This window comes from Lynx canadensis, chromosome A1 (assembly GCF_007474595.2).
Source record: "Lynx canadensis isolate LIC74 chromosome A1, mLynCan4.pri.v2, whole genome shotgun sequence".
In the NCBI taxonomy this organism is placed as follows: domain Eukaryota; kingdom Metazoa; phylum Chordata; class Mammalia; order Carnivora; family Felidae; genus Lynx; species Lynx canadensis.
In genome coordinates this window covers 173,360,202-173,381,081 of record NC_044303.2, presented here as the reverse complement: position 1 = coordinate 173,381,081, position 20,880 = coordinate 173,360,202, and the positions used below count along the sequence as shown (strand labels likewise).

Below are 20,880 nucleotides of genomic sequence, written 5' to 3'. Positions count from 1 at the left end.
GAGCTGGAAGGCCTGTGGCTGCCCGCGATCCCTTGATGGGGCGGAGTCTGGGCAGAGCCTGGGCGGGGCCTGGGCGGGGTCTGGTCTGCAGGTCGCCTAGTCCAGGGACCAGCTGGCAGCTCGAGCAGCCCCATGCGCCTCCCTCTGGCCGAGCCGAAAGAAAGCGGCCTTCGGTACCAAACAGACCTAGACATCCTGAATCTCAGTTTCCTACTCAGAAAAATGGAACAATAATACTCGCCTTGCAGGCCCATCGTGAGGATAGGCGTTGTTCCGCGGAAGGTGCAAGCCATCAGCGGCTCCAGAATTTCTAAACCGGAAGGACTTGCGGGTGTGGAGCACATGGAGGTGGGTTCAGATGATATGGGGACAGGGAATCTTGAAGCTAGGTTTGTAGAACCCTCTACAGAAGGCTGAAGATAATGGCAGGAGCGGACAGAGTTGAAGGGAGCCCCTGGCTTGGCTCTCAGCCTGACCTGTGGGCCTTTCCATTCCCTGACCCCAGGCAGTCAACAGCCCTCTGCCCTGGGACAACCCCACACTGATGAAATGGGCTGTTGCCTGGTACCCCACTCCAGAGCGGTCAGCGCCTGTGGTGGGGGTGTAACAGGGTGACTCTAGCGGGGGTGGCAGAGTCCCCACTTTGTCCCCATGGGTCATCCCAGGCAGCCAGCGCAGGTGGCAGGGGAAATTGAGAGCCAGAGTGTGTGGGTAAGTGAATAGGCGTCCACCCCTTAGCTCATTCTAGGGCATGGCTGCTGCTGTTCTCCCCCTCTGCCATCATCACATTTCCCTCTTCTGCATCATTCCCCTCACTGAACAAACTACTGTAAGAGTTATCTTTAAAGAAATCCTCTTTTGACCCCATCTCCCCTCCAACTATTGCTCTTTTGTTCTATTCCCCTTGGGAATAGAATTTCTCACAGGAGTTATCTATAGCCTTGTCTGCACTTGCTTTCCTCCTGTTCCTGCTTTCCTTCTGCTCTTTCTTTTTTAAATGTTTATTTATTTACTTTGAGAAAGAGAGAGAGAGCAAGTGGGGGAGGGGCAGATAGAGGGAAACAGAGAATCCTAAGCTGACTCCAATCTGTCAGCGCAGAACCTGATGTGGGGCTCAAACTTACAAACTGCAAGACCGTGACCTGAGCTGAAACCAAGAGTCAGACGCTTAACTGACTGAGCCACCTCCTGCTCTTTCTTGAACTCACTTCAGTCAGGCCATTGTTTCCGCCAGTCCTCTAAACTGATTCCCTCTTCTCAGGGTCTCCAATGACCTCCACGTCATCATGTCAATGGTGATTTCTCAGCCTTCCTCTTACCCTGCCAGGGAGCAGCACTGGTCCAGGTGCCTTCCCTCTTTCCCCTGGCTTTGTGCCTCCTCCTGCCCCACTGGCTGTTCCTTCTCCACTTCCTTTGGTGGCTTCTTATCTGCCTCCCAACATGGCCATAATATGTTTTCTGGCTACATTCATTCTCTGGGACCCCATCTTATCCTGTGACTATCAATAACACCTATATGCCAAGGACTCCCAAGTTATATGTCCAGCCCTGACATCACCCCAAGAACTCCAGGCTCTAATATCCAACACCATGCTCAATCTCTGTTTGGAGGTTTACTAGATATCTCAACTCATCATATCCCAATTTGAACTTGTGATTTTCTGCCTAACTTTTTCCTCACCTTAGTAAATGGCATCACAGTTCATCCACCTGATCCAGTAAAAATATGGCATTATCCTTCCTTTCTGTTATACCACAGACTCTGCAAATTCCACCTTCAGAATATGTTCCATATCTGGTCACTGCTGCCAGTGTTGTCCTAGCCTAGGCACTGTCTTGTGCCTGGACATCTTAACAGTCTAACAGATCTTCCCGCTTCCATCCTTACCTACTCCAGAGTCTCTGTGCAGCAGCCAAGGTGATATTTTAAGCAGAAATCACATCACATCATCCTCAGCTTTTAGCATTCCATTAGGTTCTTGTTGCACTTGAAATAACACTAAGGCCCTTAATATGTACATCGCATTAAGAAGCTCAATCTGCCTCTCACCACTCTCCTCCTTGCTCACTCTGCTCCAAGCATGCTGGCCTCCTTACTGTTCCTCCAACACATCAAGCATATTCCTGCCTCAGGGATTTTGCACTTGTAGCTCCTTCTGCTTGGAACAGTTTCCCCTGATATCTAAACGACCAGCTCTCTCACTTTGTTCAGGTCTCTGCTCAGCTGCTGCCACCTCCAAAGGGCCTTCCCTGATCACCCTATCTAAAACAATAGCCTCCTAATGCCTCACTCGCATCAGGCACTTAGTCCCTTACCCTGCTTTATTTTTCCCCATAGTACTTACCACCATCTCACATTATATTAGGTGCTTGTTTCTTCATTGCCCTTTGTCCCCATTAGAATGTCAGTCCCATTAGAGCAGGGACTTGTCTGTCCTGTCCACCATTGCCCCAGTGTCTGTACACAGTAGATGTGAATGAACAGATGAAAGAAGGATTGAGAAAGTGAAACAGCAAATGAGTAAAGGAACAAGTGGCAGCCTGGGGGTCCTGGCAGCCCTCTAGCAGAGGACTCCAGGGTCCTATTCCTTAGATTGTGCAAGGCTCAGACCTGGATGATGCCACCAGTGTTCCCTGCATAGGCAGCCCAAGGGAAGGAACAGGCCTCAGGCTAGGACACAGTGCCCCCTAGTGTCTGGGACCCCTGCATTTCCGGGGTGAGGCCCTAGAATCCTGGAGATCTGCAAAGACATTCTCTTTCATAGACCATTTGGGACCTCACAAAAACTTTTTTGCCATAAAGCAAACAGGCTTGGATTTGTAATGAAAAGCATGCCAGAACAGAGATCCAGAGTTCTGGGTTCCAGTTCTGGCCATCACCCTAATACTTTGAGTAACCTCCAGTGTGTCCTGGGATTTGCTGAGCTGCCAAGGGCTGGCTTGTCACCATGGGGTGAAGGGGTCTCTGCTGTAGCCAGAGTGACTGGGGATCCCCCTGGCCTTAGCTTGCCCTATGGCCGGCAACCTGAGCGATCATGGGAAGACTTTCCCTGTCATGGGTAAAGTCTTAGGAGGAGCTTCCATAAGTGGGAAGGAAATCTATCTCCCCATGATTTCAACATCCTTTCAGACTTTTCTGTCTGTGGCCAGCACTGCAAACAACCCCCCTGCCCACAACCTCTTTTCACACATTGCGTTTGGAGATACTTTTCAGACATCCAGAAGTCTAGTGTGCAATTGGATTCTTAAATCTGTTGCTCAGGGGGACTGGTCTGTGCTGAAGATATATCTTTTGTAATCATGAGCATTTAGATGGTCTTTGAAACTGGGAGACGGGTTTGGCTCACTTAGGGCAGTGGTTTTCCACCTTGGACTCACACTGAAATCACGCGGGAAATTGAAAAAGCACACTGGTGCCCAGGCCCCACCCAGACTGATGGAATCTCAGGCCCTGTGTGTAGACCCAGGCATGGGCATTTTTAAAAAGGCTCCAGGTGGGTGCTTGTGTGGCTCAGTCGGTTAAGCATCTGACCCTTGATTTCAGCTCAGGTCATGATCTCATGGTTCATGATTTCATGAGCCCTGCATCAGGCTCTGTGCTGACAATATGGAGCCTACTTGGGATTCTCTCTTTCCCTCTCACTCTGACCCTCCTCTGCTCATGCACGCTCTCTCCTACCACTCTTTCTCAAAAATAAGTAATTAAATATTGAAAAAAATAAAAAATAAAAAGGCTCCAGGTTATTCTGTGTGCAGCCAGAGTTGAGCTACACAGTGTCTGAGGCCAGAGCCCCAGGCAGAAGTCTGGCAGAGGAGGAGCCAGAAGAGGCTGGGAAGGAGAGATTTGTGAGGATGGAAGAAAACCAAGTGGAGTGTCAAATGCTGCTGAGGAGTCAGGGAGGCCAGGTTGCTTTTGTTTTGGGGAGCAAGGAAGTTGGTGACCCTGATAAGAGCGATGTAATGGAGCAGGGGGGACCACGGGGAGACTTGAATTGGCAAAAGGGCGAATAGGAGAAAGTGGAAATGAAAGTAATCAACAACTCTTTTGAGGAGTTTCGCTGTGAAGAGGAAAAGGGAATGGGGAGGGGTCTGAAGCAGAATGCAAGGTCAAGGGGTGCCTGGGTGGCTCAGTCGGTTGAGCACATGATTTTGGCTCAAGTCATAATCTCACAGTTTTTGGGTTCGCGCCTGTGTCAGGCTCTGTGCTGACAGCTCAGAACCTGGAGCCTGCTTCAGATTCTGTCTCCCTCTGTCTCTGCCCCTCCCCTGTTTGTGCATGCGCTCTCTCAAAGATAAGTAAATGCAAACATTAAAAAAAAAAAAGAATGTGAGGTCAAAGGTTTCCTTTATTTTTATTTATTTTTTAAAGTTTATTTATTTTGAGAGAGAAAGAGAGAGAGCAAGCGTGCACAAGCAGGGGAGGAACAGAGAGAGAGGGAGAGAGAGAGAGAGAGAGAGAGAGAGAGAGAGAGAGAGAGAGAGAGAATCGCAAGCAGGCTCTGCACTGTCAGCACAGACCCTCACGAACCGTGAGATCATGACCTGAGCTGAAATCAAGAATCAATTGCTCAACCGCCTGAGCCCCCTAGGTGCCCCCAAGGGTTTCCTTCAAAGATGTTAAATTATGGAGCATGTTTACATGTGGCTGGAAATGATGATGATGGTGGTAGAATTCATTGGGCTGAGGAGAGGGGACAGCTCAGTGTGCTGAGCTGTGCAGTAAGGAGCTGGGGTTGGAGTGCGGGCTGGGGAACAGACATTTCTTCCATTGCAGGGGTGGAGGGACATGGTGCAGCTGCTGGGGCCCTTGTTGATGAAGTGGTGGAAGGACAAAGGCGTTCACTTCTGTCAGCTGCTATTTCTCCAGGATATCTTTGAGATGAGAATGGGTAGGGATGGAGAGGAGAAGGTAGGAAGGTCTTGGGAGGAGGAAAGCATCTCTCCTGAGAGTCTGTCTATCTGAGCTTCGAGATCACAACATGAGAGAATGTGGTCAGCCTGGTTATGTAATTTCCGTGGCCATGGGCAGCTGCCAGGGTGCAGGCACAGAGGGGAATTGGGTTCATCTGAAGCTGGGCGCTTTGCCAGACAACTAAGATGGAAGGAGAGAGGAGCACAAGGGGGTCACTCCATTGGTGGAGCACAGAATCTAAGTTGGACAAGGATGCAGACAGTGACTGCACAGATGGTGAGGAAAGGGTCTTGTAAGTCAGTGAGGCTGAAGAGGAGCTTTATGGGCCATGCTTGAGGAAGAGGGCTGGAAGGAGAAAAGGAGGTGGCCAGAGGTGGATGCTTGGAAACAAGACTGTGCCGAGGAAGCATCAATGTCATGAAGAAGAGGTTCAGGATGTGCCAAGGGCATGGACAGTTGAGGTGCAGTTGAGGTCAAGGGGCTGGGGGCGGGCAGGTTCTTGGGGGGCATGATGCTTTTGTGCATGGAAGCCCCAGGGTTAGTGACCAGAGTAGCATGAGGGCACTATAGTCTTCAAGAGGTTTGCTTATCTTCTTCTGGAACGTGGGCTTCTTGAGAACAGGACCTCATTGTCTTGAACATGGCTATGTCCCCAGTGCCTGGCATAGAACAGGCAGGTAAGTAAAACTCTAAGGAATGAATGCATGCCCGGTAGGTAATTTGAATTTTGTCCTTGACAGTTGAGGAGACTGAGGCCCAAGTTTCCCTAGAAGTGTCTGCACATTTTTAAGTCTCAGTGAAGCAGGCATTTTGGTTGTGCAGATCTTTGAAGTCCCTTTGACACCCCCCCCGCTCCCCCCCCCTCTTATTTCCTCCCCAGCTCAGGCTTCCTGGCCTCCAGTTAGACTCCCTCAAATTTGTTTTCCATGCTTCTCCTTTCTTTATCTGGCTGTGTCTCTCTGCTGAAGATGAGACCAAGCTCATTGCAGGATGGTCAGGCCTCTCATGCTCGGCCACCAATTCCCTATCAGCCTCTTGGAGCCCTCTGTGACCATGCTTTTCCCTTCATCTCAGGGCCAGTGCATACCTACACTCAGCCTGGAAAGCCCTGGGGCTAGCTGCCCATCTGGTAATGCCCTGCCTACCCTTCACACTTAATTCAGAGGGCACCTCACTCATCAGCAAGCCCAATTTCTCCTCCTGTCCTACTGTCCCAGCCATTTTTATTGCCCAGGACTATACGGGCCATAATTGTCTGCACCCCATACATCTGCTCTAGTGGACTTGAGCCCACGGGTCGCAAAGTTTAAGTCTGGCTTATGTGTGTCCCCCAGAACCTAGTACAGGGCACTGGTGTTAGGTGCAGTACACGTGAGTGAGGGGCTGTGTGTCCATGTGGATCAGTGAGTGCCATTGCCAGGAGCTGAAGATTGGAGGTGCACAGTGTGGGCTATAAGGTGGGACCAAGAGCAGAGTTGGGAGGTTTTATTACCAGCAAATCTGTACACTATACATTGGGGGGCCCACAGGGCACATGAGGGGTCCTCCCCAAGCTGCCTGCCTTATATCCGTAGGCTAGAGTGGATGCAGGTGTGTGTCCCAGATGTCCATTGTTTGCCCGCCTTCCCGGCCCAGGGAGAGCAGAGCGCCTTTCTCTCCTGTCGCAGAGATCCATACAAGGCTTTCAGGGCCGGTCGCAGGGGGCTGGGCCCTTCCTCCGCTCACGGCTCAGCAGCGTCACTAGCTTGGCCTTGAAGCCTGAGTGAGCACTGGGGCGGCCAGAGCCCCCCACCTCATCACTGTCATCCAGCTCCAGTTCCAGCAGCCTCCGGTACTGGGCCTCCAGGCTGCTGTCGTGGGCAGGGCTAGGCCAACCCAAGTCCTCGCTGTTATGGTAGATGGGGCTGGCCAGGGGGCTGCGGCGGCTGGGACCCTCCTGCTCTGGGTCCCTATCCCTGGGCAGCACGGGACCTGCCTCCAGCATGCACAGGTTCTCATAGAGGTGCTCGGCCTTGCCTGGGGGCACGCTGGCTCGCTTGCACACTGAGGCATAGAGCCCAGGTGCCGACTCATCATGGGGTGCTGGGCTCAGCAGTAGGGGTAGGCTCTGGGGCCCGGGCTCAACCAGGCATGCCCTCCGGGCGCTGGGTGGCTCGGGCCCCGGGGGCACCTCCCGTAGCTCTCCTGGTGGGTCCAGTGAAGGCAGGGAGGTGGCCCGAGGCAGGGGACAGGGCCGGGGCCCAGCCAGCTCTGGCAGCCGCTCCCGCTGGCGGCCAATGGCAGCAGCCACAGCCCTGCACAGGTCGAGGGCTTGGGGGCTGCTGAAGGCGAAGAGGCCCTCGCCAGAGTCACAGCGGCGGCCGGCTTCAAAGGAGAACACGCCCTGGACATGGGGGTGGGGGGTGGTTTGGGCGGATTAGAGGTGGAGGGACCCGGGGCACCCCTCCACTTGCCACCCTTCCCAGCAGGGCCAGTGGGGTGGGGTAGCTGCCCAGCACCTCACCTTGTCAGAGCCGAACTTGCGCAGGAAGCGGTAGGGCCAGGTGTAGAGGGCCTGGGGGCTGGAGGGCTCCCTTAGCTGGATGGCATCTTGGCCTAGCACCAGGAGGTAGGGCCCCTTCAGCTGGCAGCGGGTGGCAGCCTCCGTCCTCTGTACCACTACTGGAAACTCGCCCTCTGCAGGCAGGATGGTGGTGAGGCATCAGGTACAGCCCATATGGGTCCTCCAAAGGCCCCAGCCCCAAGTATAGGATGGCTGAGTCTGCACCTGCACCTCCCTGACTCACCTTCCTTCCAGGAGGAGTAGATGGAATTCTCCTCCATGGGGACCAGGCCCCTCTTGGGAGCCTCCACCTCCCCTGATCCTGAGGGATACTCTCCTGTGCCCTAAGGAATGAAAAAAGGCCAGAAGTTAGAGCCCTCACCCCCACTCCTCTTCCCACATCCTTTCCCTGGGCCAGTAAACCAGGACTCCAGGACAAGCAGGAGCACCTAGGGACTTGAGTTCCACTTCCAGCTTTGCCCCTGACCCACTGCATGACCTTGGGCACCCCTCTATTTTCCCACCTGCAACCCCCACCTTCCCCCTTGAGAGTGCCGAGAGCTGTAAAGTAGTGACACACAAGAGGATGTCCCCATTGCACCTGCACTTGGCCAGGGACTGGGCCTGCCTGTATGTGTCCCTAACAGCTTGGAGTGACAAAGGGGCAGGAGCTTCAGGGATGGGACACATGAGTGAACTGGCTACTAGATCTTCCCCAAGCCCTCTTTCGCCAACTCCCCCTTCCAACTCCTCACCCCCTCAATTCCTCGGAGCTCTATCAGCACCTCCTCCACAACCACCTTGGCCCATAGTAGTATGGCCAGGGTCACATGCAACAGCTTCCTCACTGGTTTTCTTGCTCCTGTTCATTTTCTTCATTTGTTTGTTTTTAATTTAAAATATTGTGTTGAAATACACAACATAAAAGTTACCATTTCACCATTTTAAAGTGTATAATTCAGTGATTTTGGTATAGTCACAAGATTGTGCAACGATCACCTTTATCTAATTCCAGAATTTGTTCATTGTTCCAAATGGAAACCCTGTACCCATAAGCAGTCACTCCCCGGTCCCCCTTCCCCCACCCCCTGGCAACAACAAATATGCTGTCTGTCCCTATGGATTTGCCTATTCTTGGTGTTTCACATGAATAGAATCATACTAATATGTGGTCTTTTGTGTCTGGCTCCTTTTACTTAGCATGATGGTCTCCAGGTTCATTTATGGTATTAGCATATATCAGTACCTCATTCTTTTTTATATGGCCATGTAACATTCTGTTGTATGGATGGACTACATTTGGTTTATCCATTCATTGGTAATGGACATTGGGGTTGTCTGCACCTTTGAGCTATTGTGAATAACGCTGCTCTGAGTGTTCTCATACAAGTGCTATTTGAACACCTGTTTCAATTCTCTTGGGTATACACCTACTAGTGGAATTGCTGGGTCATATGGCAACTCTATGTTTAACTTTTTGAGGAACCTCCAGCCTCATTTCCTTTTGGTCTATCACAGACCCTGTGAAGCTTTAAAGCTCTCAGTCCCTGGCTCCCCAAAGACCCCCCACCCCCGCCAAAGGCTTCTCTCACTCAGAATAAAATTCCAAACTCTGCATGTGTCCTAAAGTAGTTTCAGCTGGTCCCACCATATTCTCCAGTTTTGCTCCCTCCTGGGTTCCTACCCATTCCTTACCCTCCAGCCACGCTGGCCTTTCTGCCCTTTTAACATACCAAACTTTTCCCTGCCTCAGGGCCTTTGCCCACTCTGCTCCCTCTGTTCAGGACGCTTCTCAGACCTTAGTGTCTGCATCACTCTTCCCTCAGATCTTTGCCTGGTGGGTCCTTATTTGTCTTTGAGGACTCAGTCTCACTGTCCCTTCCTGAGAGGCCTTCCCATCTAATGTCCTGCCATTCACCCCTGGTCCTACTCGGGCTTTCATGTTCTCCATAGCATGTATGGCCACTGGAGATTCATTCTGTGGGCTTCTGGGCTATTTCCCTAGGCTTATAGGTGCTTGGCAGGTACTTGCTGAGTGATAGGATGTGAATGAGCATGGAGATGAACAAGGTGGGGGAGTCAGGTGGTCCACCTCTGGCCCCTGGATGCTCTGCCCACCAGCCTTATGCTCACCTGGAAGGCCAGCTGACAGATGGGGCCCATCCACTCCTGGCGATGCTGTGCGGCCAGTAGATGACTGCGCTCTGTGGTGGTGAGCAGGAAGGCACCAGTGTCTCTGGGGCAGTTCTCACCATCAGCAGGCAGCACAGACACGCAGTCAGCCAGGCGGATGACCCGCCGTTCCCCACGCCGGCCAGGTCCCGCAGACCTGTCACCTGCTGGCCCCAGGCCACCATCCCGGACCTCCCAGCTTTCCAGCCGTGCCACACCTGATGGGCCTCCTGCATACAGCAGACCCCATACTTTTCGCCAGGACTTCTGTGGGAGATGAGGATGAGGGATAAGACCCTTGGGTAGCAGTTCTCCCCATAGCTCAGCTCTGCACAACCTGCTTGGCAAATGCTCCTGACCACCCAGGCTGGCCTCTGCTTGCCCCAGAGGAGGAGGCCTTGCCAGGGCCAGCCCAGCAGGGGGGAAGTCTGTGCTTGGGGCCAGTCATTTGTGGGTTCAAATCCACTCCACAAATTGCCTGTGACCCCCCCCCCCCGCCCCCGGGCACTAGTGCCCTCATATCTCAAAAAGTTATGAGAACACAAGGTTGAGGCTTCTACTGGATCATGTCTCCGAAGTATCTAGCAGCTAAGCAGATCACCTGACACTACCATTATGTTGGTACCCCCTAACACCCAAAGAAAAGATCACTTGGGCCAGAGGGACAAGGCCTGGGGCAGGAGGAAGGCCTCAGTCTCATGATGGCAAGGAAGGAAACATGCAAATAGCGTAAAGCAAAGGAAACAGAGTGTTTATCTGACCAGGCAGCAGCTGCAGCTGAGCTGTGAGGGTGTAGGGCCTACCGCCTGGTGAGAAAGGTAAACTCCCCTATGTTCCTTAACAGAGCTGGGAGGAGCTGAGCCCTCTTCTGCAGGGTGGGGCTCCTCCAGCTCAGCCCCCCGCCTTCTCTCAAGGGGCCTAGGTGCCTCTACTACACAGGGCGGAAGGCTGTTGGGTTAGCTACCCTTGCAGCTCTGCTCTGCCCCAAGGTTTGGAGTCTTAGATCCTCCCCACACTTGGCTTCCCCATCCGTAAGCAAGGCAGAGTCTCAAAAAGGCCCACTCAGCCCAACCCACTCAAGCTGAGAACGGGGTTCTGTTCTACTCCCCAACACCTTGCTTGGGTCCCCCACCCTGACTCCCTTCCCCATTCTCCTAGGTCCTGGTAGGCTGAGGCTGGGGCAGAAGCCTACTGTCCTGGGCAGCTGCCTGCCAGCCAGGGTCCTCACCTTTCCAAACTTGACGTGCTGCTGGTAGAGGATACCGTCCTTGATGGGAGTCTCCAGAGGCTCCATGGCCGCAGCCAGGCCCCAGGGCTGCCACTCCGACGGCCCGAGGAGACTGGTGACAGGCCAGAGGGGAACTCCTCACACTTCCCCTTCTGGCCACTTCCCCCTCCCTCTGTCCAGAGAGGCAGCTGCAGGGCTGGGGAGGGGGAGGGGAGCCTGTCTTCAGTAAAGGAGCTAGGAATGGGTAGGGGCATCACATATTTCTCCCTTGGGGTTCAGTTGGCCCAAGGTGCCCACATGTGCCTGGCCCTGGCAGGGGCCTCAGACCGCTGGATGGCAAATGACCTATGTCTGCACCTGGGTCAGCTGGCTGTGAGTCATAAGCTCCAACCTCTCCTCTGTGCAGGGTGGTTGTACACCCCAGCACCTGACATTCCCACAGCCCTGCCCCAGGACCCCCCCTCTAGCCAGACTGGCCAATTCCCTGCTTTCCCACTCTTGAGCCCTGATTGGTACCCTCTCAGTCCTACTCTGCTTGTCTTTATCTTGGAATTATTTCTAATATTCATTTGCCCCTGTCCATTGCCAGCCTCACATCTCCCCTTTGAACCACTGTCCCACAGGGCCCACCATGGTCCTTTCTATCAGCCCCAAACCAACCAGTCTCTCCCCTTCCCAAGCCTTTCCTGGTTTCCCACTGCCCTTGGGTCTAGCCTGGGCTCCTCAGTGCATCACTCAAGATGCTGTGTTCTGGCCTCTACCTCCCTTCAGCCCAATGCCTCCAGGGAACCCCCTATCACTGTGCCATTCCAGTGCCAGGCTGCCTCTTCCCCTGGGAGGTCCCCTTGACCACCCCACGCTGTCTGAGCACCAGGGCCCCATCAGTGAAGCTCAGTCCTCATGGCAAGGCCTGGTCATGTGAGTGTGGGTGGTGTGCCCCCAGTAGGCCCCTAGAGAGTTCACATGTTCTTTTTTAAACTTTGCTTCTTGCTGGGCACCTTTTTTTTTTTTTTTTTTTGCCTCACCTTGCCAGAGGCTAACATCGGGGCTCTGAGTGTGTGTCTGAATTCTGGGGACAGACTCATGTCACTCATTCAATGCCACGTTTAGAAAGGAATGTGTAACCAGGCTAAGCAATACCGTTTGGGGTCACATATGGGGTGCGGGCAGGAAATCTTTCCAAGGGTCTCTCCACCTGGCTTTGTATCCAGTGCAGTCCGGGCAGCCCCGAGCTCCAGTAGCTTGACACCATGTCCTTTGCATGCTCATTGCCATTTCAATGATGAGGAAATTGAGGCTCAGAAACATTAGGTAACTTGCCCCAAACCAAACACCAAGTGACAAACATGGCTTGAGCAACTGCTGTCCTGCTGGGATAAGCATGTGGTCTTGCACATGAAGTGCCGGGCACAGAGAAATCGTTGCCAGTGCTCTTCCTCTGCCTACCCCTTGCCAGATGCTGAAATCCTGTTCCATTTGCCAGCGGTCTCCTGACTGCCACCCCGTTATTCATTTCTCATCTGCCTCTGCCACTTACCTAGGAGCTTCTCAGCAGACGTCTATCTGGATTGCCTGGATCCTGAGCCCAACAGAGAGCTGGGCACGGAGTGAGGTAAGTGAGCACTAGTGGCTTGAGCAGCAGTCCTGTGGCATCTGCTTACCCCCTTGGTGAGGGGAACAGAGGGTTCCTACTGGGAGCCTGTGTGGGCCGGCAAGTGGGCAGGGGGCCTGAGGCAGGAAGTCGCCTCCCAAGGGGCCCCAAGAGCTTCATTCAGCTGACAGGAAGAGGGAGGCTGGGGCAAGGCTGGAGATTATAAAGAGCCAACCAGAGACCAGAAAACCCAACCATTTCCCCTTGGCCCACCAATGCGGTCTCTCGAGTCACCAATCCAGCTAGCCCAGAGGAGATAGCCAGAGCCCCCAGAAGGGGACCCCAGCTACATGGCTGCTTCCACAACTAAGACCCAGCAGCCTGAGTGTTGGCGGTAGCAGTAGGAGATGCCAGTTCCCTGCCTCAGAGGGGCTATGGAAGTCAGAGGGTGAGGCCTACCCAGGAAGCAGGGGTCAGGTAAGACGAACACAGAGGCGGGGCTGGGCTGAGACCAGAGAGGCTTGTGCTTTAATGACAACTGGGGTAAAGGGGAACAAAAATAGAATCCTGGGGGACACAGGGAGCAGGCAGCCAGGCCCAGCCTGGCCCAGCCCAGGCCAGCTGGGCCGAGGATGCTGGCTTTTTGTCCAAGGGGCTGGTGTGTATGTGGGAGGTGGCTGGAGACTGAGGCCTCTTGGAGACAAGGTATGATAGATGGCTTAGAAGTCCATGGAGCTGTGAGCCAGGTAATCCTTGCGGCCAATGTTGCTGACCTGCTTGGTCTGCATAGCCTCCAGTTTGGGGCAGTCCGTGATTCGATGGCCCAGGCCACCACAGAAGGCACAGCCACGCTCTCCTGGGGGCACGGGGGTGAGAGTCAGCATGATTGCAAGGCCAGGCTCCATATCCCAGACCTTGGCTCCCCCAGGACCTCCTGCCCCTGCCCTCTGATGTGCAGCACAGACTTGTTTTCTGGTGTTCCTGTCATGTCTCCCCCCACCCCCCACTGGACCCCCACTCCTGCTCCAGTCACCTCCAATGTCCAGCATGGACTCATCTCCACAGTGTAGCACTTGCAGCACGGGTGGTACCTTCTGCTTAGCCTCTAGCAGCAGGGCTTTGAGGTCCATCAGCACCGACTCATCTGTGGAGGTAAGGATGGAACCATCAGGACCAACCCTGGGCCCTGTAGCCAAGACCCGTGTAGCCACAGGCAGATGACCCAGGGGACAGCTGAGGTGGCCCTGGTGGCAGACTTACCACAGGCCTTGTTGATGAAGGTCGTGGCGATACCTGTGTTTCCTGAGCGCCCGGTACGGCCGATACGGTGCACTGCAGAGAGAGGGAACAAATCCTCTGGCCCACTGCCCATGGGTTGGGGTCTAGCCCACACCGCTGACCCCCAAGCTCCCCACCGTAGTTCTCGATCTCCTCAGGCATGTCATAATTTATGACATGCTGGATGGCAGGGAAATCCAAGCCCTTGGAGGCTACGTCTGTGGCCACCAGGACATCCTTCTTGCCTTCCCGGAATGCCTCGATGGCCTTGGTCCGTTCCTCCTGGTCTGGGGAAGGTTAGGCAGGAGCCATCAGAGTGACAGCAGGAGTCTGGGAAGTAGTGCTAGGCTCACCAGGCAGGGAAAGGGTTTAGGTGAGGGGCTGCAATGGCAGCAGAATCCATGCCTATGCATGCACTACTCTGACCTTTGCCCCCATGGATGGCCACCGCTTCGACCCCCTTGAGCAGCAAGTACTCGTGGATGGCATCCACATCTGCCTTCTTCTCCGCAAAGATGAGCACCTGTCCAGAGGACCAACTCCAGTCATGAGGGTTGACTCCAACTGGGCATGCCCAACCTTCTCCAGCATACTACCCCTCACTGCCCTCTCCCCTTCATCCCAGAGGTCCAGGGTCAGCCTGGCTGGCTGCACTCACGGGTGGGGGTGTTTTCTGTAGGCACTCGAGCAGGTATACCATCTTGGCCTCTTCCTTCACATATTCCACCTCCTGCCACCACAGGGGCCAGGTCAGGTGGGCCTGCAAATGGGCTCACCAGCCATGACCCTGCCACAGAGCCTGGGCCCCCAATCCTGGCTGGGAGGGGACCAGAAGCCTATTGTCATCAAGGACTGGTCACCCTAAGAATGTCTGCTGCTAAGGGCTGAGGCTTAGATGAAACCCCCAGTGACCACAAGGTGGTCCCTCAACCCTACTCCAACAGCTTTGATGGAGCCTAGCCAGATCCAACCCTCACAAAAGAGACCCTAGAAGGTGTCCTCATCAGGAGTGCCTGCCTACCTGGATGACATCCAGGCTGGCGGCTCCGGCACGTCCCACGTTGATCGTGACAGGCTTTACCAGGGCACTCTTGGCAAAGTTCTGAATCTTCTTAGGCATGGTGGCACTGAAAAGTAGGGTCTGCCGCTGGCCCTGAAAAAGAGTAGGGTGGGAATGAGGGAATGGGAGGCCTGGGAAGACCAAGGAGCTGGGATGTAGCCCCCTGAATCAGGGCCAGTGGGTGTGCAGTGCAGGGCCTCAGGGCCTGCCACAGTTGAATGTGGCGTCCTGGGGAGGGTGGCCAGAAGCCCTGGCCAGGCAGGCATGGGCACCTTGAAGTAGGAGAAGATGGTGCGGATGTCGCCCTCGAAACCCATGTCAATCATGCGGTCAGCCTCGTCCAGAGCCAGGTAGCGACAGATGTCTAGGCTGACCATCTTCTTCTGCAGCAGATCCATGAGGCGCCCAGGGGTGGCCACCATCATATGCACACCACTGGGGATCAAGAAGAGACCCTGAGGTCAGGGCTACCTGCCCATCCCTGCACCTAAGGGCTGCCACTCTGCTCATTCTGCCCTCTGGCCTCTTTCCTGTCTCTCCTCATCTGTCCCCTCATCACTTCCGCCACCCTGCCCTACTTGCAAAACACATCTCTCCTGGAAGGGGCTACAGCTTTCTTGACCACTGCTCTGCTCCAGAGCTCCTACCCAGCCATGAGTCACCTCTGCTTGCATATCCTTCCCCCTTCTAGATCACTCACTCCCCTAGCCCCCAGGAGGGTTTATCTGAATCTCCAAATAGGCCTTAGTCTGTGCTCCTGTAACTCCCTTTGTAGGTGTTGACAGGCTCACTTTCCTGGTATGCGGAATTAATCTTTTCTGTATCTGAATCTTCCTTGAGACTGGGAATGCCTTGGAAAGAAGGGTCTAGGTCTGGCCGGTCTGTGACCCCAGAGCCTGGTCCAGGGCATCTGGCATTGTCTCCTAGGGACTGCGCTGTGTGGAAAGGCCATGGATCCAGCCCTGCCCTAGTGCCTCAGCTTCCATGATGGACCACACTGGATGGCTCTGACCTTCCTGGAAACCCTGGGTCCTTCACCTCTGTGCCTTCTGCCCAGAATGCCCTGACCCCCTGACCTCCCAAATGTCCCCATTCCATCTGTTGTGCTCCCACAGTACCTTACCACATCCCTCTGTCCCAACCCAACTGATCTCACCATCAGACAAAAAGCTTCTTGAGGACTAGGTCCACAGAAGGTTTCTGTAAGGGTATGTGGGGGTAGTTAAAGCAAAGGGCCCTTTGGTTTATCTACGGGCTCTGGGGAGGCCCAGGGGGTGCTTATGCTCACTGTCGGATGGTTTCCATCTGCTCTTTGACAGACATGCCCCCAATGCAGAGAGCGCAGCGCAGGAGTGGGGAGCTATCCTCCTGTAGCAGGCGGCAATAATACTCCAGAATGCCGTGGGTCTGCCGGGCCAGCTCCCGCTGCAGGCACAGGGGCAGAGGTTAGCACCAGAAGGCAGGCCTGTCTCTGCCCTGCCCTCCAGCCTGGCTTACTTACTGAGGGACAGATGATGAGTCCATAGGGCCCTTCACGCTTGGAGAAAGGTAACCTCTTTTCTTGTTCCAGGCAGAACATGATGACAGGCAATGTGAACACCAATGTCTTGCCTGAACCCGTGAAGGCAATACCTATCATGTCACGGCCAGACAGGCTATTGGGAGAGAACAGGCCCGATGATCAGGTTCAGTAGAATGCAGGGAATGGGTCTCCAGATGGATACCTAGTGACTACTCCTTCCCATCACCACCCTCTTCAGGGCCCCCCATACTCACATGGTGGGGATGCCCTGGATCTGAATGGGTGTTGGGTGGTGGATGCCTTTCTTCTTCAGGCCTCTCAGGATGGCTATGGAAAACAACTTTAGCATTATCCTTGTGTCTCATGGATACTTTATCAGGCCCCCAAAGCTGTAAAATTAGCACTACCCTCTTTGAGTTACAAATGAGGCCCAGAGAAAGAGAGAGAGAAAAATAGACTTGTCCAAGACTTCTAGGCTGAGTGGAGGCAGGATTTGCACCCAGGTCCATTTAAGGCTAATGTCACTTGCCCACTGAAGCTCCCTAATGGCAGAGGACAGTAAATAGGGACAACTGGGGCAAATGTAATTCAAACCTAAAGAAACCCCTCCTCAAATCCCTCCATTCTCACTACCTGACTCATCGCTGCAGATGCTAAGCTCAGGGGAGGCTGGGACACAGGCTCACAGTTGTTTGACCATCAAATTCCCAGTACCTGCAGGAAATTTCATTTCCTTGAAGCTCTTTATGGGTGGTGGGATACCATCTCCTTCCACCAGGATGTGATACTTCTTCCTCACGCGCTCATGCCGCTCTTCAGACATGCTCAGGACATAACGGGGAGGTGTCCAACTGTGAGTGGGTGGTGGGGGTCAAGAGAGGTCCCAGGCACAGCTGGCTCTGGGGTGTCCCTGCCAGGCTCAGCTACATACCATTCCAAGTAAAGATGACTGCTTTTCCACAGTCTAGAAAGACATACCTGGTTTTGATTGGATCGTCATATGTGATTCCCTTGGCCATTTCCTTCACCGACATCAAAGCTGAGGAGACAGATCTGGCTCAGGGATGGCTCTTGCTTCCCAGAGGCCAGGACCTTCAGATATAACATGCCTGGGGCTAGGGAGGAGGCTTAGTCCACCTCTCCCCTTGCCTGACTACAACCATACCTCGGCCCTCTGCCACACTCTCCAGGATCTTTTCCTCTTCTTTCAGCTGCTTCTCCTTGGCAGACTCCTTGCGAGCTGAGAAAAGAAGCAGATGTCAGAGACATGCCAAAGCAGTGCACCAAATTGAGCCTCCCCGCTGCTTCCCAGCACACCTTCAGCCTTCTCTTTAAGGTGCTGGTGCTGATCCAGGAGGCTGACGTTGGACTGTGGGCCCAGAGGGATGTCGTCCTCATCTCCCCGGGGCTCGCTGCCGCTGTCCTGCAGCTCCTCCTCCGCAGCTCCTTTGCGCCTTCGCTGCAATAGCTTCTGGAGCTGAGGTTCCACCAGCGCCCCTCAGAGCCAAGCCCAAGACAAAGCGGAGTATCGGGCCCAGGGGGCTTGCGTCAGGATCTTGGTTTTTGGGAGAGGGTCCTGTGCCACGCGACATGGAGGTGCCCTACCCCTCAGATCAGACTGGCAGTCCCTGGTTTGCCTAGGGGCCACGGTCCCAACTACTGACAGCTCACTCCACTGGATGCCACCCTCCCTCCCACACCCTCATTTCTCTTCCGACCCGAGGCCCTCACCAACAGTTGCCGCCGCTGTCGCAAAGGCACGTAAGGCACGTAGTCTTCGTCGTCCTCATCCTCCGCCTCGGAGCGGCTTCCTGTGGCAGTCGCTTCATCTGTGCGAACACGCTACAGATACACATGAATTAGGCCCAGGCCCCCGCTTTCACAGCTGCTCGCCACCCGCACCGACCCCTACCTCGCTCCCACCTTCCGTTCAGGTTCCGAGTCCTCCATCCTTTGCTGTACGCAGGCGCGCTACGGTAAAACCCCGCCTCAATTTTTGCGTGAGATCCAATCAGATGTGAAGAAGCGGAAGGTCGGCACCTAGCAACGACCTCTGAGTGCCGGATCGCGCAGAGGGACAAACTTTCCCGAGACCCTGTCAGGCAGTGCAGCGTCAAAGTACCCTGGGGCGGCTGCGCATTTGTTGCCAGGGGCGAGGGCGAAGCGTCATACAATGCATTATGGGACGCTGGAGGACTTGGAGCATGCGCTAAAAGCTCAAACGAAGCCTGGTGGAAGGTCCCACGAGTGGAGATACAGAAGAGACCCGCCTACCGGAGGCCTAGCTTCGCCCATAGCCTGACGTCATCTGGCACGTTCCGGGACTGGGCCAGCTGGGACCCCACCGGGGACTCCATCCCGGGCACGGGGCGCGGGTAACGAATCAACTTGCACCGCAGCTCTGACTGGCGTCCTTATCTATGTGACAACACGTATGTTCAGAGTGGTGAGGGATAAATAAAATACTGATGACAGTGTTTTCGCTGAGGGTCTGTACTTATGTACGAAGTTATTATTATTGTAAATGCTGTGATAGAGCTTAGAGTAACTCACTGCCTGGGGAACCAGAGGCTTCGAGGAGACCTAGATCTGAGCTTCCAGAGAAGTGTAGAATCTCAGAACAGGGAGGGGAGGAAAGGGAGAGAAGCCTTCTGATGGAGGGCCCTGCAGGAGTGAAGGTCTGGCCTTGTGCAAGCACACAGATTCCTCAAGGAACAGACGGGTCACGTGGCCGGCTGCTGTAGGGATAGGAGTGGTCAGAGCTAAAGCTGGATAGGTAGACAGGGACCAGGGCATGCAGGGCCCTGTCAAAAGTAACTTCAACTTCACTGGGGACTTTTATTTGAGAAAGAATGAGCGTGAGGGCAGGAAAGGTGCAGAGAGAGGGAGAGAAAATTCCAAGCAGGCTCTGCGGTGTCATTGCCAAGCCTGAGCTCCGGGCTCCATCCCACCAACTGGGAGAACATCGCCTGGGCCAAAATCAAGAGTCAAGGCTCAACCAACTGAGCCACCCAGGCAAGCCCACTGGTGACTTTTGAAGAGGAGTGATGGGTCAGTACTATTCTTTCCTCCATTCATGTATTTAACATGAGCACGTGCTGGGTATTGTGCACAGTGCTGAAGCAAATGAAAGATGAAGACACAAACCTGACTTGTGAGTTTATGGATTAGTTGAGACAGAAATATAATGGATCTTGATATTCAGGAGAAATATCTTAAGACAGATAAGGTAGTACTTTCTGGAAGCATCACAAGGCAGGGCAAATTGATTCTCATTGTAAAATGGCCTTTCAGCTGGAATGTGAAGGATAAGCAGGAAATGATAAAGGAAAGGTAATCTAGGAAAAAGGAAATGTGTGAGCAAAAGTTGGGAGACCTGAGAGTGCCAGGCCTAGATGAAGACTGAGGTCATCTGGTATTGCTGGAGTGAAGTGCTGGGAGGTGGGGGCTGGTTGTGGAAGCCTCTGAATGCCACCCACAGGTTTTTCTCTGTAGGTAAAGCAGCTCCTTGATCAGACCTGCAATTTTTGAATGATGAAGCAGAATTTCAGATAATTATGCCAGTTCAGTTGCAGCACGGGAGCCTGGTGCAAGAGTTGAAAGGAAAGAAGAACAAAGGTAATACATATACAGACAGGTTTCACAGGGGAGTTTGCATACTTTCTTGGAGATTAGGAAAGTCCAGGGACCAGGAATTGTGAGCCTGTGAGTGATGGTTTTTAAGATCTTTAGAAGAGGAAGCTGGCACTGACAGCCCGTGGTGGGATTCAACCTGGGAGGAATAGAAGGGGGAGGGAACAGTTTCTGATCCTGCTCCCACCTCTCCATAAAGGGCTCTTAGTGACTGAGTGGCCACAGCCTCCACTGCTTCCCACACAAGCTCAAGTTAAGTGTCAGTTTTAGAGAGAAAATGACATTGGGGACAAGGAGTTGGAAACACAAGTGTGTACGAGAAAGCATTGTTTAACAAACCTATTATATTAAAATCTGAATTTAAGAACCAGATTTACTGTGGGGGGTAGTGGGGTAGGAATGAGGTAGTTTGCTTTACTTTACAGAAGGGTTCATTATCCTCAACAATCCAGTACTTAGGTTACAGGTCTCATTCCCATTGGAAAGTCAGATCCAATTTAGAGGAACTTCATTTACTCCACTTCTCCTGACAATGTGAATCACCCAGGTTACAGGTGTACAGTCCATAAAGGCCGTAAGCCTTTCCCAGACTCCATCTCACATCAGTTGCAAAGAGATCGAGTCTCACTCCTCCAACTCACTGGTTTTGCAGAGGGGGAAACAAACACAGTATGGGGAAACAGCTGCTCAAGTTTACATACCAGAGTCCTCCCAACAGGAGGAAAGAGCACAGATGCTGCTGTTATACAGGCCTATGCTCTAATCCAAGTCAGCCAGACTGAGTGCACTGAAGTCACTTGCCTGTCTTAGCTTTAGTTTCCTCATCTATAAATTGGGATAACAGTCCCATTTAGAACTGCTGTAAGAATTAAGAGGAAATTACTGAACTGCTGACACATAGTATGTGCTCAATGAGGTTAATGACTAAGGCAGAGCCCATGC

At 53.6% G+C, this 20,880-nt stretch overlaps 2 protein-coding genes and 1 long non-coding RNA gene across 6 annotated transcripts; 1 reads left to right on the top strand and 2 right to left on the bottom strand.

Moving 5' to 3' along the window:
• Positions 1–165: 165 nt before the first annotated feature.
• On the top strand, positions 166–18,782 carry LOC115521460. 3 transcript variants are annotated; one of them, XR_004343917.1, is made up of 3 exons: positions 166–348; positions 12,396–12,466; positions 17,517–18,782. It is a non-coding gene; the product is annotated as an uncharacterized LOC115521460 (long non-coding RNA). The 3 variants fall into 3 exon arrangements; XR_004343916.1 differs by having other exon boundaries at positions 12,311–12,466; XR_003971069.1 differs by lacking the exon at positions 166–348 and having other exon boundaries at positions 12,258–12,466.
• Positions 6,383–20,664, bottom strand: DOK3 (docking protein 3). 2 transcript variants are annotated; one of them, XM_030326678.1, is made up of 7 exons: positions 20,660–20,664; positions 14,787–14,790; positions 10,855–10,953; positions 9,588–9,893; positions 7,699–7,798; positions 7,416–7,588; positions 6,383–7,295 (listed from the first exon to the last, which is right to left on the bottom strand). In XM_030326678.1, the coding sequence occupies exons 3-7, from the start codon at positions 10,918–10,920 to the stop codon at positions 6,597–6,599; spliced, it is 1,344 nt and encodes a 447-aa protein (XP_030182538.1). In that variant the 5' UTR covers positions 10,921–10,953; positions 14,787–14,790; positions 20,660–20,664; the 3' UTR covers positions 6,383–6,596. The 2 variants fall into 2 exon arrangements, with proteins under 2 accessions (XP_030182538.1, XP_030182529.1); XM_030326669.1 differs by lacking the exons at positions 14,787–14,790; positions 20,660–20,664 and having other exon boundaries at positions 6,384–7,295; positions 10,855–10,960.
• Positions 12,952–18,308, bottom strand: DDX41 (DEAD-box helicase 41). The gene is made up of 17 exons (XM_030326587.1): positions 18,229–18,308; positions 18,037–18,147; positions 17,623–17,782; positions 17,471–17,545; positions 17,284–17,344; positions 17,020–17,156; positions 16,560–16,632; positions 16,285–16,438; positions 16,072–16,208; positions 15,056–15,218; positions 14,745–14,876; positions 14,382–14,453; positions 14,150–14,246; positions 13,861–14,010; positions 13,706–13,777; positions 13,479–13,589; positions 12,952–13,301 (listed from the first exon to the last, which is right to left on the bottom strand). Exons 1-17 carry the CDS (start codon positions 18,253–18,255, stop codon positions 13,165–13,167), a joined length of 1,869 nt encoding a protein of 622 aa, XP_030182447.1. The 5' UTR covers positions 18,256–18,308; the 3' UTR covers positions 12,952–13,164.
• Positions 20,665–20,880: the final 216 nt, after the last annotated feature.

Bases quoted from the DNA above. Each gene is read 5' to 3' on its own strand.
- DOK3 (XM_030326678.1), bottom strand. From the start codon at position 10,920: ATGGAGCCTCTGGAGACTCCCATCAAGGACGGTATCCTCTACCAGCAG. The intron at 9,894-10,854 runs GTGAGGACCCTG...CATCTCCCACAG, and splicing joins AGCACGTCAAGTTTGGAAAG to AAGTCCTGGCGAAAAGTATG. The intron at 7,799-9,587 runs GTGAGCATAAGG...TTCATTCCTTAG, and splicing joins TCTGTCAGCTGGCCTTCCAG to GGCACAGGAGAGTATCCCTC.
- DDX41 (XM_030326587.1), bottom strand. From the start codon at position 18,255: ATGGAGGACTCGGAACCTGAACGGAAG. The intron at 14,247-14,381 runs GTGAGTGCAGCC...TCCTCTGGACAG, and splicing joins TACAGAAAACACCCCCACCC to GTGCTCATCTTTGCGGAGAA. The intron at 13,778-13,860 runs GTGGGGAGCTTG...CTCTCTCTGCAG, and splicing joins TGAGGAGATCGAGAACTACG to TGCACCGTATCGGCCGTACC.